At 48.9% G+C, this 15,650-nt stretch overlaps 1 protein-coding gene across 1 annotated transcript; it reads left to right on the forward strand.

Annotated features, from left to right (window-relative positions):
* The first annotated feature begins 9,429 nt into the window (after positions 1-9,429).
* NEU2 (neuraminidase 2) lies at positions 9,430-13,535 on the forward strand. The gene is made up of 4 exons (XM_019628264.1): positions 9,430-9,596; positions 10,232-10,283; positions 11,084-11,295; positions 12,594-13,535. Exons 3-4 carry the CDS (start codon positions 11,089-11,091, stop codon positions 13,533-13,535), a joined length of 1,149 nt encoding a protein of 382 aa, XP_019483809.1. The 5' UTR covers positions 9,430-9,596; positions 10,232-10,283; positions 11,084-11,088.
* The last annotated feature ends 2,115 nt before the right edge of the window (positions 13,536-15,650 follow it).

The raw sequence follows: 15,650 nt of genomic DNA on the forward strand, positions 1-15,650 counted from the left end.
CCTTTGGGAGCTGGAATTCTAAGTCTTTCTTACAGGTGACCATTCATTTCATACATTTGTTGAGCACCTAGTGAAGTGTAGATACTATGCTAGGCTCTGGGGCTACGACTGGCAACATCTTAAAAGTGAATCTCATTTTTTTTTTCTCCTCCATCTCTGCTTCATAATAGGCCCCCTTCAGCTCTTACCTGGACCATTGCAATGTCCTGTAAATGAGTCTTCTGAATTCATTCTCACCCAGTACTTCCAGTCCTCCCCACCCCATCTCACTCAATATGCCATGTGAATCTGCTGACGCAGCCTTGAACTCATCACTTTCTTGCTCAAAACATTTTACATAATCTCTGTTAACAATTTCATGAGTATTCTTCTAGAAATGTTTTCTCCATACATAATCTCTATCTCTCTCTCTCTTCCCCCCATATCTCTCTCTCTTTCTCTCTCTCTCTCTCTCTCTCTCTCTCTCTCTCTCTCTCTCTCACACACACACACACACACACACACACACACACACACACACACACCTATGTCCTTTGTTCATTTAGATAGGACCTCAGCATGTATTCACTATTTTGTGTCTATCGTCCTGCAGTTTCCCCTCAGCAGACCTTGAAGCCCTTCATTCTTTTTAATGATTGTCTACTTTTCTGCTATAGGAATGGTCTGGGATAATACTAAGTGCCATAGACTGAATGTTTGGGTCCTCTCAAAATTCACATGTTGAAACGTAACCCCTAAGGCGATGATATTAGGAGGTGGGGCCTTTGGGGGTGATTAGGTCATGAAAGCAGACCCCTCATGAATGGGGTTAGTGCCCTTACAAAACAGACCCCAGAGAGACCCCTGGCTGGCTTCTACTCTGTGAGGACACTGCGGGAAGACGACCATCTATGAACTGGGAATTGGGCTCTCACCAGATACTGAATCTGCCAGTGCCTTGACCTTGAACTTCCAGCCTCCAGAACTGTAAAAAATAAATTTCTATTGTTTATAAGCCCCCCTTTCAGTCTATGGTGTTTTGTTATAGCAGCCTGAATGGACTAGACACTGAGAAATCCCTTTCAAGACCTGGGATGCCCTTGACCAAAAGCTTTTGTAATGTTTTTGGGGTGGTAATTTTTGATAGATCATTAATGGGGTTAATAATCATAAGCCAATTATTTTAAACTGATTATTATAGTTCATTGGCAGGAATTGAATATTCAATTGTAATAAGTTTAATTCATTATAAGAAAATTTCTTTTCAGATTAATAAACCTCCCGTGTTGAATATGTGGTTGGGAGTGGGGAGGAGAGAGAAATTCAAATGTTTGAAGTTTAAAAAACAATGTGTGGGGCCAGCCAAGTGGCGCGTTGGTTGAGAGCTGGCTTGGGACGCCAGAGGGCCCCGGTTCGTATCCCATGTATGAGGGCCAATGACACTGCCCTCTACAGCTAAGATGCTGAACAACAGCTCAACCCGGAGCTGGGATGCTGTGAGTTGCTGGCGACGGCAGGTGGGTTGCCATGGGCTACCGTGTGTAGCCAGCAGCCAGCGTGAGTGGCCAGCAGCCGCTGTGAGTGGCCGTCCAGAAGCCGGCGACTGATCTGCCTCACCCGGGAAGAGCGCAATGATGGTGCCAACTTAGGCCAGTGAAGCGACGTCCTCCACGACTAGACTGAAGAACAAGAGGATAGCAACTTGTCTGTTCCCCTTCCCCCAATTCCCCAAGAAAAAAATCTTAAAAAACAAACAAACTAAAAAACAACAACAATGTGTGGTTCTTTAAAAAATACATTTGAAATATTTAAAAGTGATAGACGTGGCCTGGTCAAGAAAAAGAACTGAGCAGACACATGAGTAGTTACAACACCCATTGACCACATCTGGGCCAGGCTCTGTTCTAAGCACTTAACATGAATTAGCTTGTTTAATCATCACTATAGTCTTTTTTTTTTTTAAAGATTTTTATTGGGGAATTGGGGGGATGGGAACAGTGCTGGGGAATTGGGGGAAGGGGAACAGATGAGTTGCTGTCCTTTTGTTCTTCAGTCTAGTTGTGGAGCATTGGCCCAAGTTGGCACCATCATTGCGCTCTTCCCGGGTGAGGCAGATCAGTCGCCGGCTTCTGGACGGCCGCTCATGGCGGCTGCTGGCCGCTCACGCTGGCTGCTGGCTACACACGGTAGCCCATGGCAACCCACTGCAGCAGGGGCTGCAGCCTACGCCATCGCAGGCGACTCACGGCAGCCCAGCTCCAGGTTGAGCTGTTGTTCAGCATCTTAGCTGTGGAGGGCAGTGTCACTGGCCCTCATATGTGGGATCCGAACTGGAGCCCTCTGGCGTCCCAAGCCAGTTCTTAACCATCGCGCCACTCAGCCGGCTCACTATAGTCTTATGATGAGGAAACCAGACATACGGAGTTTAAATAGCTTGCCCAGGGTCACATGAAATTTCCTGAATACACAGAAATGCTGAATATAGAAATAGATATATATCATATATATCATACATATGTAATGTAAATATATATTTGATTTCAAGGGCAAGAAAGGTAAGTCTCCAGGTGCCATAAATGAATAGGTAATTCTTAGGTCATTCTCTAGCTACCCTGGTGAGCGAATTCTTTCGGGGCTGTTACACACATGGCCAGGGGATGGGTTTAAGTTAGTAGCTGTGAGAGAACAAGAATCAAAGCCTTTGGAGCTAAACACAGCAGGAAGTTTGGAGAAGAATTATGGTTCAGAAGTTAAAAAATGTCCTAGGCCATAGGTGGAAATAGAATCACCTACCAGAAAATAGAGAGCAAGCTAGGTTTATACATGGGGCCCAAACCGCCTTCACTTGTGAGGTTCGGAAACTATACGATAGAAACTGAGAAAGTTGAGAAACCATGAGCCCTTAAGACTAAGGTAGAGATAAATGAGGTGTCCCCAGCCTGGGGCACTAGTGGAAACACCTCCACCACCACACCCAAGAGATAATTCCCACAGAAGACGAGCTCACACACAAAAATTGTAAAACATTTGAGGAAGACTGATATGAAAAGTATAAATGAATATGAATGATTAAAATAGCATTATAACAAATCATAAAGCATTTGAAGAAGTCCAATAGGAAGAAAAGCATCCCACAAAAATGGGGAATTGACACATGAGGAAGTAGAACCAATGGAATAATAATATAAAGAGACTTAAAAAAATATATGTTTAAGATGCTTAAAGAGATAAAGGAGTAAAATCTACAAAACAAGAATAGAAAGCCATTTTTGAAAACCTAAGGCTTTATTTTTTTTAGAGCAGTTTTAGGTTCATAGCAAAATCGAGGGGAAGGTACAGTGATCGCTCACATACCCCTTGCCCTCACACATGCAGAGCCTCCCCCGCTATCAACATTCCCACCAGAGTGGTACATTTGTTATCGTTAATGAACCGACATTGACACGTCATTATCGCCCAAAGGCCATAGTTTATATTGCAGTTCACTCCTAGTGTTGTATGTTCTATGGGTTTGGACAGACATATAATGACATGTATCCATCATTAGGATATTATACAAAGAGTATTTTCACTGCTCTAAAAATCATCTCTGCTTCTCCTAGTCACTCTCCCCAAGTCCCTGCAAACCACTGATCTTTTCACCATCTGCATAGTTCTGCCTTTTCCAGAATGTCAGAGTTGAAATCATGCAGTATATACAACCTTTCAGACTAGCTACTTTCACTTAGCCGCATTTAAGACAACTCCATGCCTTTTCATGGCTTACATTGGTTTTTTAGTGCTGAGGAAATTGACTTGTTAAAAAGTAAATTCAAAGAAGAACTAAGTAGATACTGTAGAAATAATATATATAACTGTAGAAGTAATATAGATATTGCATTAAATATATATCAATGCATTAATGCGTTAATGCATACATATTAATGCACATATATATTTGTATCTATAGCATTAAAAAACTCTTAGTTAGATACCACTTTAGATTCAGCAATTTGGAAGATGTATTTGAGAAAATCACCCAGAATGAAGCACCATGAGGCAAATGATGAAAAATGTGGAAAAATAAGTCAAAAGACATCTGGAGAACAAATCAAGAAAACCAATACATTTAATAGGCTGTTCCGAAGGAGAGAATAGAGGATGGAGGAGAGGCAACATTCAAGCATTAATGACCGAGAAATTTTCAGAACTGAACAAAGACATGAGCTCTGAGTTTGAAAAAGCATGCTGAGTCCTAGGCAAGGTAAATAAAAATGAGTTCATTCTTCGACAATCCATGGTGGGGCTATAGAATATCAAGGACAAAGAAAAATCATAAAAGCCATCAGAGGAGAAACAGGTTGCTTTCAAAGTAATGATGATTCTGGACCGCCAGGTACTGTCGGGTTCCCTCACTTCCTCAGACGCAGACTGAGCACCCATTATGTGCCGGGCCCCGTGCTCTCCTGCTGGAGTGATCTATGCCTACTTTGTACATTATACTTTTTTCCTGGCCTAGTCCAGGTCATACGCCTTCCTTCAGGAAGTCTTCCTGGCAACCTCTGTTCTCGTCACTTTTTCTTAATCACTGTCACCATCACAGCCCACCTCCCGCCGTCACCACCACCTTTGGGTCCCTGTGCTCTCTGGCTTCTGTTCCTTGTGTGTCTGTTTTCCCCACATAAATAAGAAGCACTGGGAGCTCAGGGACCTCACCCATGATCTTTCTGTCCTTCTCCCCAAGTTAGCCCGGTGCTGGCTGCACAGGATGTGTTCCATGAATATTTTTGAACACTTAATCAATTGATCCTTTGGAGTCAAATATAAGTTAAATTTTCATGCAGAGTCGAGCCAAGTTTTACAAGCTTTTTGGGCCCTTTTGAAAGCACATTTCCCCACTTGATGACCTGGCTAGGCTAGAGTTAATAAGGTACTCTTAAGCCACAGTTTAAAGCCTGTCATTATATTGCTTGTGATCATTTTTAAAATAACGTCTTTTTAAACTAATAATCAAATCATATGTTCCTGGAAGAGTACAGGAAGTAAATAAACATCATTTGTAATCCCATCAATTAAAATTGATTACTAATATTACTTATTTATTCTACATTCAATAACTACTTACTAAATATCTATTTTGTTCCAGGCACCATGCTGAGTTTTGGGGGTGCAGCAACCCATATTTTGATATAATTTTTATTTATTTTTAACATAGATTTTTGAGTACATAATATACAAATTTACCTTATATGCCATCTTGTATTTTGCTTTATATAGTTCATGCTGTCCCAGCATGTTCTCATACACTATCTTTAAAACACGATTTTAATTAATCAGCTGCCCAATACCCCATTTTATGGATGTGCCACGATTTCTTTAATAGTCACCACCCCTACACTTAACCCACTTTTAAAACACCCCTTCTGTGGCCCAATAAACTAGCTGGAGAGCAACAACAAGCATCAACTTCAAGGTGACACCCAGACCTCCTGGGGCGTGTGAGTCAGAGCTGGGGTCTGGGTTTATCGGGGCGTTCACGTGGGCTGGCCTTTGGGTGGGGCTTTTAAAGATAAATTCCAAGGTCAGACCATGACTGTCTCTCTGCAAACTGGTGAGAGGGCTAGACTAGAGCAGAAACAAGGGGACTCAGCACTGGCCATCCAGGGGTCACCCTGACCTGGGGGCAACTAGGGAGAGCTGACCTCTCAGGGAAGAATCCCTGAGGTGTATCTACACTTGGCTCTGAGCCACAGGAACCATCTAGAGCTGAAGACACTGTGCAAGGACTATGTCCAGTGGAGGGACAGGAAACAGGTTAGGGGGACCCCCTCACCCATTCTAGACTAAGACAAGAAGTGCACTTTGAATCGAATTAGACTGTCTTCTGATTTTTCCGGCTCCTGCGGCCTCACCCATGCTGGCGGTGGACTGGGGTGAGGTGGGTTCTATTTTCTGGCTGTGTGCCAGCGACCAATTTGTCTTCCTGGAAATGACCTCAGGGCCCATGGATGGCTGTAGCTAGACATGTTGTGGGTCCAGAAGAAAAGGGCTGGTTGCCAGGGGAGTCCCTGTCGTGTGGTCGTGTGCCGGATTCTGGATTAAGAGGTTTAGATGGGTTATCTAAACCCTCCTGTCATCGGCCTTGCCTGGGAAGGCGGCTTCATCTATTCACTCATTTGATGAGCATTGTTAGAGCACCAATGATGTATAAGAAACACTCTCGGAACTCGGTTGTGGTAGCCGATAAGTCATATGGTCTGCTCCCACGCAACTTGGAGTCTAGTCTGACATTTTTGCTCCCTTTATTCAGAGGAGGGAACTGAGGTCCCAAGAGGTCAAGAAAGTTGCTTGCTCACCCAGCCGGCCCTGGCAGAGCCAGAAGAGGAACTGCGTCCTGAGTGGCTCCAGCCCTCCGGCACTTCCACGCTCTCCCAGGCCCTAGGAGGGCTGTTCCCTGGTGCGCGCCCATTTTGCCCGTTGCATCCATTAAAGAGGCAAGCTTGACTCAGGTTGCCTGTGGCTCATTCTGATTCAGCGTGACTGTGGAGAGAGCTGGACAGACTCCCTCCCGGCTAATGAGAGGCAGTGTGCTAACTGGGCCAGGGCTGGGCCTGTACCCTGACATCATCCTGGAGCAGGTCCGCAGGTGAGTGGGTGGCAGAAGTCGGGGCCTCCCTTAGGTGTTTATAGGCACGGGCCCAATTGTGGAGGCCGTGAGACTGGCAACAAGGGGTGAAGCCCGGGGCATGCAGGAGCGGCACTGTTCTAGAAGCTGGGTTCCCACCGCCTCTGCTCACACACGTTGACTTCCCATCCAGGCCCCAGAATCCGAGGTGGAACATTCTCCTTGAGGGTACGGCTTCTCTCGGAATTGACCCACCTGTTCCTTTGTTGACATAAACAACAGTTCTTCTGTACCAGGTAATTATGGAGTGACTGTGCCATATTTGGGGATGCCTTGGACGGTGGCAGTTTTTAAGTGTGTGCCAGCTCACGGCCCCTCAGCCCCCTGATATGGCAGTCACTGTGTTCTTGGCGTGTCCAGAGGGCACGTTGGAGGGGAATGTGAGGAGAAGGATCAGATCAGCCAGTTCAGGAAAATTCCTAGTTCTGCCCTAAATTTACTGTCGGCTTGAACTCCCAGAGGGATGGTCCTGTACCGGTGTGGGCGTTGAGAGAGCTCCTCTCAGCTTGGGGAGATGGCAAGGTGGGGAATCCCAGCACAGCCCTGAGCCCAAGCTGAGTGGTTGAGCCCCCTGGAAATGGGGTTTTCTTGGGGAAAGAGGCTGCCCGTGCTTCGAGCTTGCTGCCCCACACGTGTGCTTTCCTGGTGCTGCTGTCAGAGCAGATGTGGGCAGCTGCCTGCTCTTCAGAGAGATGGTGTTATTTCAACATGGTGGCCAGGAGGCCAGCGTTTCACCCAAAGCTGAGCCCACAAGGGCTATTCCTCGGGGGAAAGCTGAAAACTGCACCTCTTTCTCGGTCCCCAGAATTATTGGCTCTTACTTGTCGTTATGGGCTCCCGGAGGGCAGGGCTTCTCTGTTTACCTGTTTCCCGGCACGTGGAAGCTACTCATTACAGGTCTGTGAATTGGCAAAGGATCTTCCTGAAACAGGCAAGGGAATGTTGGCAACGTGCTCTGCTCCCAACAGAAGAGAGAGAAGGTGGGCAGGAACCCTCCGCCACTTGCCTTTTGTGAGGAAGCTTTCAGACATCAGGGTCCCAGCTGTGGGTCTTGTGGCAGGAGTGCCCAATGGTTCGGAGCGTGGGTTCTGGGATCAGGCAGATCCAGGCTCAAACCACCACCCTGCACCGCCGCAAGGAAGTCACTCACTGCCTCCCTGACTCACTTCTCAGTTTCCCCACATCTGAGATGGGAGTGCTAAAACCGGCCTCCTGGGCTGAGTGGGGAGAAGACGGCTTCCTTGTGTAAGATGCTTCGCTCTGGGCTTGACGCCCACAAGACTACAAGCCATGTCAGCCACTGGTAGCCTCAGGGGGGACCCTCTGAAATTGCCACTGTTCAACCATTTTTTATCTATAAGATGGCGATTTCTCATGGTTCAAGCTGACATAGTCATTCCATTGTCACTGCCTGGGAGCTGCAGTGTGGGACTGGGTTGTGCTGAGGCCCCTTTGCAGCCCCCTCCCCCTGCCCAAGGAGCCAGGTTCCAGCTCAGCCCTACACTGGAGATGGAGGTGCCTGCACGTTTACTTCCTCCAGCTCTCTTTTTGTCAGGTGAAGAGACAGACCCCAGGGAAGGAGGTTCTTGCCCAAAGAGACACAACCTGTTGGGAGTGGACCCAGAACCAGAATATAGTTTTTGGCTCCTAATTCAGCTCCCTTTCCACTACTTCAGTCCAAAGCTGCTGCCGCGTTTGGAGCCAGTGCTGGGTCCAAGTGTGCCAGGTGCTTGAGCATCACTGGAAATCAATAGGGTGCACGAAGATGGCATTTTCCAGAACTCCCCTCAGAGGCAGCATTGCATGTAGTTAGAAGTGTCTGGAGTGCCAGCTCTGACACTTCTGGCTGGGGGAGCCCAGTTTCTCCTCTGTACAAATGGGATAATGGTAGTGTTGTCTTCATGGGGGTGTCACAGGGATTAAATGAATACATATTTGTGAATCTTATTGTAAATAATACGATTTGTAAATACAATTTCCAAAAATTTTTAAAATGTTGTAGAGCATTTGGTGAGGGTCACTTAAATGTTTGCTATTATTACTATGAAGACGTTCGGGGATTGGTATTACTGGTGGGTATGTGAGTTTGGGCCAGCACTGAGTCACAGAATAGAAAAGAGCCCTCTAGAATGGACTCTGAGGCCCCCTTTTCCTCCACCCCGTGCTCTCCTGTGCCAGCTGTGGCCCTAAATACACATGAGACAAATATTTAGACTAGCGGCCTGTGGGGACTGGGGTTAACATGCTTTATTCACGAAGCATCCCCCGTTCCTAGAACAATGCAGGGCACAAGGTAGGAACACAATAAAACTTTGCTATGTGAATGAATAAATTTGTCCTCACCCTAAAGGCGACAGAGTCTAAAGGAGGACTCTGGAAGACAGTCACAGGTGCTATGGAAATCAATTCGGAACACTTTAAACTTGGGCATTCTCAAATCCTCGCCAATATGAATTCTCAAATCCATGTCATATGAATTCTGTTGCTTCTCAACTCTAAGAGCCGGGCTCCTCTCTTGGTTGTCACTGTTTCTGCTTCTCCAGGCTTTTATTATATCTCACCTAGAAAATTGCAATAGACTCACCTCCTGCCCCACCCCCCACCCCCTGAAGCCAAAAGAGGGACTCCCTAAAAAATAAATCAGGTTAGATCAGTCCCTTGCCTAAAAACTTTTGAAATCTCCCTGTTGCCTCCAGGCTGAAAAGATGCTCACCATCACTAGTCATCAGGAAAATGCAAATTAAAGTCACAGTGAGACAACACTTCACACCCACTAGAATGGCAATCATCAAAAAGATACGCTAACCAGAGCTGAAGAGGATGTAGAGAGACTGGAACCTTCACACACAGCTGGTGGGAACGTAACATGGCGCAGCTGATGTGGACATAGTCTGGCAGCTCCTCAAAGGATTAAACACAAAATTACCACGTGACCCAGCCATTCCACTCCTAGGTAAATGCCCAAGGACCTAAGTAACCCCTTGATCAATTTTCTAGAGAACATTGTTGGGCTGAATCTTTCTCCCTCATTTTCATTTCAATTTTGAATCATATTTGATTCTTTCCTATCTACATGTCACAAAGTTTCAGCTTAGCCACGTTGTATGGCTACCAAGCCCTACCTTCTTGGACTACCGTTTGCAAGCCGAGATTTTATCAGGACAACAGTTCTCCCTCCCACGTTTAGGCAGCTGCATGTCTTTACCTCATGCGGCATTTGCCCTTGTTAGTTTTATTTTGTCACATTGTCCGAACAATAATGTTCATTATGGATCGAATGAAATACTGATAGACTGCATTTATTTCTCAAATGTTAAATAAGTTTTAAATAGATAATAATGTACATGGCGGGGAAAAATGCAAGCAGTAGGAAAGGGTATCGAGGGGAGAGGTTGTGTGCCGCTTAGGGAAGTATCAGCAGACCCACAGGAGCCCTGGACCTGAGCTGGCCCTCAGAGCACCTGAGTTAGGACAAGGAGGCCCAGTCTTTATGTTCCAGGCAGGCCAGCTGTCAGATGCAGCCCTTCCTGGGGCATGACCAGGAAGAAGTTCTTTTCAGCCAGAGTCCGTCCTGTCCCACCTGCTCAGGTCTGACAGCTGAGGGCCACCTGCTCTGCAGCCAGCAGTCCTTGAAGCTGGGGTAAGTACCCCGGAAGGGGACCTGGTGAGCCCAGCACAGACACCATTGTCATGCATTAACACCAAGTTATCTCTGGCCTTCCCTAACCTTTTTGGCCAAATGTTTATCTTTTATTTTTATTTCTTGTCCCTCTGAAGGACCCTTCCAGCTGGGGTGAGCTGTCAAGAGCCTCTCTCTCTTCCATTCCAGACGCCCACTCCCTGCCCCAGGGGTGGAGCCCACGCACTCCAGGACAGCTGGGAACTTAACCTCAGGCAGCTTGGGGAGGAGAGCCTTGAGAATTAAGGCTTCCCCCCCCTGCCCCCCCATTTTTTGTTTCTGGTTTTTGGGTTTTTTTGTAAGGCAACTTTCTAGGGCTGTGGAGTTATTAAAAGCTCCCATGTGTTATTTTCTGGCAGTTGGACAGCTGCAGAATGCCACTTGGCAAGCACTCCTATCCTACCCAAGGTTTAGCATTTGATTGATGTGATGGGTTTGGCAAAAACAGTTGAAGGTTATCACAAATTTGTCTTAACAGGGTGTATTAGCTTATAATAAAAATTCAATACAAAATACGCTTTTCCAAATAAATACCCCTCCCCCAATGGCTCCTGGGCAGAATGCTGCAAAGCTCCTTGGGAGGCCTGTGCAGAACTAGTAGACAGGGCTTAGAAGGATGAACCCCATGTAGAAGAAGGACAGGCCACCCCAACCTCGACTGGCTCGCACATGGGGTAAGCACCCCCTGCCTGGGAGGAAGTCCCACCCCATCTCAGGACGTGACTGAGGGCACTGTCCTTCTCTTCCTGTGCCTCCCCCAGGTCCCATGGCGTCCTGCCCTGTCCTGCAGAAGGAGACAGTGTTCCAGTCCCAGTCGGGAGCTCACGCCTACAGAATCCCTGCTCTGCTCTACCTGCCACAGCAGAAGACCCTGCTGGCTTTCGCGGAGAAGCGGCTGAGCAAGAAGGATGAACATGCAGAGCTGGTCGTCCTGCGCAGAGGAAGCTATGACGTGTCCACCCACCAGGTCCGGGTAAGGCAGGATGAGGTTACCACCGGGAATATGGGGACCACGCCCTCCTTAGATGGCTGGGGTCTGGGGGACACAGGGAAACCCAAGAGGGACCCAGGAACCTGTCAGATGGGGCAGAGAAGGCACCATTGAGTGGTCACCTGGATCGCATATGGGCTCACTGTGCACACGTCCAGGTGGCCTGGCTGCCTCGGAGTCATTGCATGACTGGACAGGTCAGTCAGGAAAACTGATGTTCAGAAAGGTTTCCCTATGTGATTGTGAAACTGAGAGAGGACTAGTTTAGTATCACGTGACCGGGAGGTTGTACTCTGAGTAAAGTTAACCTGGGGTGTGGGGCTGGGGTTGGTTGGAGTGATGGCTCATGTCCTGAAGTTCCAGTGTGTAGATCGAGTAATTAATTTTGACAAAGACACCCAAGACTGGCTTATCACATGTGAAGGGTATAATAAGGTTATTATCATTACTTGTGGTCATTATTACATAGTAGCTGTTCAGAGCCTGGGGTTTGAAGCCGATGGACCTGCATTCAAGTCCTGGTTCTATCATTTCCCAGAGGTATGGCCTTGGGCAACTCATTTGCCTATTAAGCTTCTTATTCCCCAGGTGTAAGGTGGAGCTAATAGCACCTGTCCCCCAGGAGTTAAGGGTTAGGGTAGATGAGACAATGGATGTTAGGCTTTTGACACAGTGTCTGCCCTTAGAATCGCCCACTGGGGGATAGCTGTTAATGAATGGGGATAGAGGGCAGGGCTGCAGCACATATGACTAGACTTGGGATTATGGAAACTCAATGTGAGTCCTTAGGGTCATGCTGCTGCCCACTCCTAAGCCGCATTAATAGAGCATGATGTATACAAGATGGGAGGTGATTGTCATATTCTGTCCCACACTGGCCATACTACTGTAGTTACTACTAGGGCTTTACTTTTCAAGAACCGGAAGCTGGACGGGGCTGGCAAGTTGAGGGGAACCAGGGTGAAGCTGAGAATGGCTTGTGCCTGAATCGCCTTTGCATCTTGAGGTCTAGCCTGTCCTAGGTGCTCTGTAATACATGTTGGTGGGAATGGAGGCAGCAGCCAGTGGAGAAGAGTGGGCTGCCTTGGAGGGAGAGGGGGAGCATGGCTCCCACAGCTCTGGGGGGCGTTATCAGGGTGAGTGAACGATCTTGGACCAACAGTTCTCCACGACCTTTGATCCTAACCCCACGAGAGCCCCCCTCCCCCAGAGTGCAGCTCCTGTCACTGTCACTGGTCATTTCAAGGCAGGGCTTCTCCTTCCTCTCTCCTCACATTCAGTGGCACGCTCAGGAGGTGGTGGCCCAAGCCCAGCTGGAGGGCCACCGGTCCATGAACCCTAGCCCCTTGTATGACGAGAAGACGGGGACCCTCTTCCTCTTCTTCATCGCCATCCCCAAGCAGGTGTCCGAGCACCACCAGCTCCACACGAGGGTCAACGTGACGCGGCTCTGCCAAGTCACCAGCACCGACCACGGGAGGTCCTGGAGCCCCGCCAGAGACCTCACCAGCTCTGCCATTGGCCCCGCCCACAAGGAATGGGCCACTTTTGCGGTGGGCCCAGGACACTGCCTGCAGCTGCACAATGAGGTGCAGAGCCTGGTGGTACCAGCCTATGCCTACCGGAACGTGCACACCCACCAGGGGCCTCGCCCCTTCGCTTTCTGCTTCCTCAGCCACGACCACGGGCTCACATGGGAAAGAGGCAACTTTGTCGCCCCGGACACCCTGGAGTGCCAAGTGGCTGAGGTTGGGGGTGCAACACAGAGGGCGGTGTACCTGAACGCTCGAAGCCTCCTCCGAGCCAGAGTCCAGGCTGAGAGCACCAACGACGGGCTCGATTTCAGGGGGACCCAGCCAGTGCGGAAGCTGGTGGAGCCTCCGCCCCACGGCTGCCACGGAAGCATCGTTAGCTTCCCCAGCCCCCGCAAGGGGTCAGAATCCTTGGACAAGTGGCTCCTCTACACTCACCCGACCGACCCGCAGCAGAGATCCAACCTGGGCGTCTACCTGAACCCGCGGCCCCCGGCCCCCGAGGCCTGGTCCCAGCCCACCCTGCTGGCCAAGGGGAGCTGCGCCTACTCGGACCTCCAGAGCCTGGGCACTGGCCCCGATGGCTCACCCCAGTTTGGGTGCCTGTACGAATCGGATAATTACGAGGAGATTGTCTTCCTCACGTTCACCCTGAGACAAGCCTTCCCAGCTGAATTTTCACCTAACTGAGCCCCTCACATGTTGCTCAAAGGCTCCTACTGGCCTGGAGCCCCCTTTCTTGGCCTCCCAACTGAGAGGCCGATGGGCTTGCCTCTGGACTTGCAGGTGGCCCTTGGTTCCCATCACTGAAAGTGTGATCCTGCCTCTTGTCCTCCTTTGTTGTTTCATCTTCTCAGGATTCTATTTTCAGCCCAGAAACTGAAGGAACCTAACTTTGGGGAGCCCCTTGAGGGCTGGCCCAGGGAGCTCTGTGCGGCTCCGTCCGCCTGCTCCCCTGGCCACCAGCTTCTGTGCAGGTCCTGCTATGTTATCTAGTACCTCCCATTTCTCCTTGGGAAATGCTCATTGTGTTTGCCAGGGAGATATGTAAATTAGTAGAGGGCGTGTGTGTGTGTGTGTGTGTGTGTGTGTGTGTGTGTGTGTGTGCGCCCGGGCACGCGTGCTTGGTAATGCTTTACAGCAGACAGTGAGGAGAACAGCTTTGCAAGGAGGTAAGGCAGGGTCTGGGAAAATTAAGCTAGTTTAAGTCATTGGGTCAGCTTCCCAAAGATGCCATAACAAATTACCACAAACTTGATGGCTTAAAATAACAGGAATTTCTCTCACAGTTCTGAGGGCTGGATGTCCAAAATCAAGGTGTCTTGAAAGGCTGTGCTCTCTCCCAAAGCTTTAGGGTAGAATCCTTCCTGGCCTCTTCCAGCTTCTGGGGGCCCCAGGCATTCTTTGGCTCATGGTTATATTACTTTAATGCCTCTGTCTTCAAATGCCCTCTTTTTCCTTCTCCTGTGTTTTCTCTTCTGTCTCTTAGCAGGACACTTGTCACTGCATTTAGGGCACACCTGAATAATCCAGGGTGACCCTTCACTTAGTTACATCAGCAAAGACTCTTTTTCAAATAACCTCACAGATTCTGGGGGTTAGGACATGGATATGTCTTCTGGGGGACACCATTCCGCCCAGCGTAGTCATAATAAGTTATTTTTGTATAGGCGATGTGGCTAAAGGTACAAATGGAATTCAGATGAATCAGATCATTCAGGATAATGGAGGGGGCGGCAGGGGTTGAGCTGTTCGATGTGCTGCTCTGGGCGCTCAGTCTTTGTGGTAACAGGTATGTCACCAGGAGGAGGCAGAGAGCGGGAGGGGATGCAGTGCCTGTGTAGGTCTTGCCATATGGAAAGAGCAGGGAGAAGGCTGTTCCCCAGTTGTCCTGAGGGTGACAAACCGAGAAGGGACCTGGCCTGAATGAAGGAGGCTGACAGCTCTCTGACCTCTGGGGTCTTTGGGAGCCTTTGTCACATGTCCCTGTGGAAGAGTGGGCTTGCCTCCTGCCCCTGGTCAGAGCCCCTCTAATCAGCTCTCCTAATGACTGGGTCAATCTAGCAGTTTGATGATGGGGCAGTGGGGGGATCAATGACAACAGCCCCGGGTGGCTGCATTTGAGCTGTGTCTTTGTGTGGCCAGGCAGTGGTTAAATGGAATTTTCACAGCGGGAGCTGGAGGTGTGGCTTTGGCTCTGGGTGTGGCTCCTGGCGCTGGCCTCCCATCTGGGTGCTACTTCTCCTTGTGGGGTTTTGCAAGACCCAGCTGGAAGGATGAGGAATTAGGACCTGGTCATTGCTAGAATGGAAAGTTGGGCCCCTCTGTTTTAGGGATGCCCACCTGGTGTCTTTCAAACCCCACAAGGGTAGCTGGCGGGGGATGGGGGGCTGAGGCTGAGTCAGGAGGGTGAGGACAAGGGCATGCAGGCAGGGGCAGTGCGCCCTCAAGATAGAGGGTCCTATAGTGTATCATCATCCAAACTGGGACACTTCTGTGAGTGAAAGGAGGATGCTATTAAGAGTTACACCAAGACAATGGGCATTAACCAGGACTGTCCCAGGCAAACTGAGAGGTTTCAGAGAGAAGGACCCACTGAGGATTGTGTCAGGGGCTGGTCTCCATTAAGCACCTGGAAGAGAATCAATAATCTGTTAAGGATCTTGAAATGAACAGGAATAGGATGGGGCATCTGGTCACTGCCAGGCAGAATGTTGCTCTCTTACACGCCCTCCAGTCACGGCGGCCGATGGGTCTCAATTCCAACTGCTTGTTAGGATTCCCTGGGGAGCTTTTAAACCATGC

The sequence above is a fragment of the Hipposideros armiger genome, unplaced genomic scaffold (assembly GCF_001890085.2).
Source record: "Hipposideros armiger isolate ML-2016 unplaced genomic scaffold, ASM189008v1 scaffold_17, whole genome shotgun sequence".
NCBI lineage: Eukaryota > Metazoa > Chordata > Mammalia > Chiroptera > Hipposideridae > Hipposideros > Hipposideros armiger.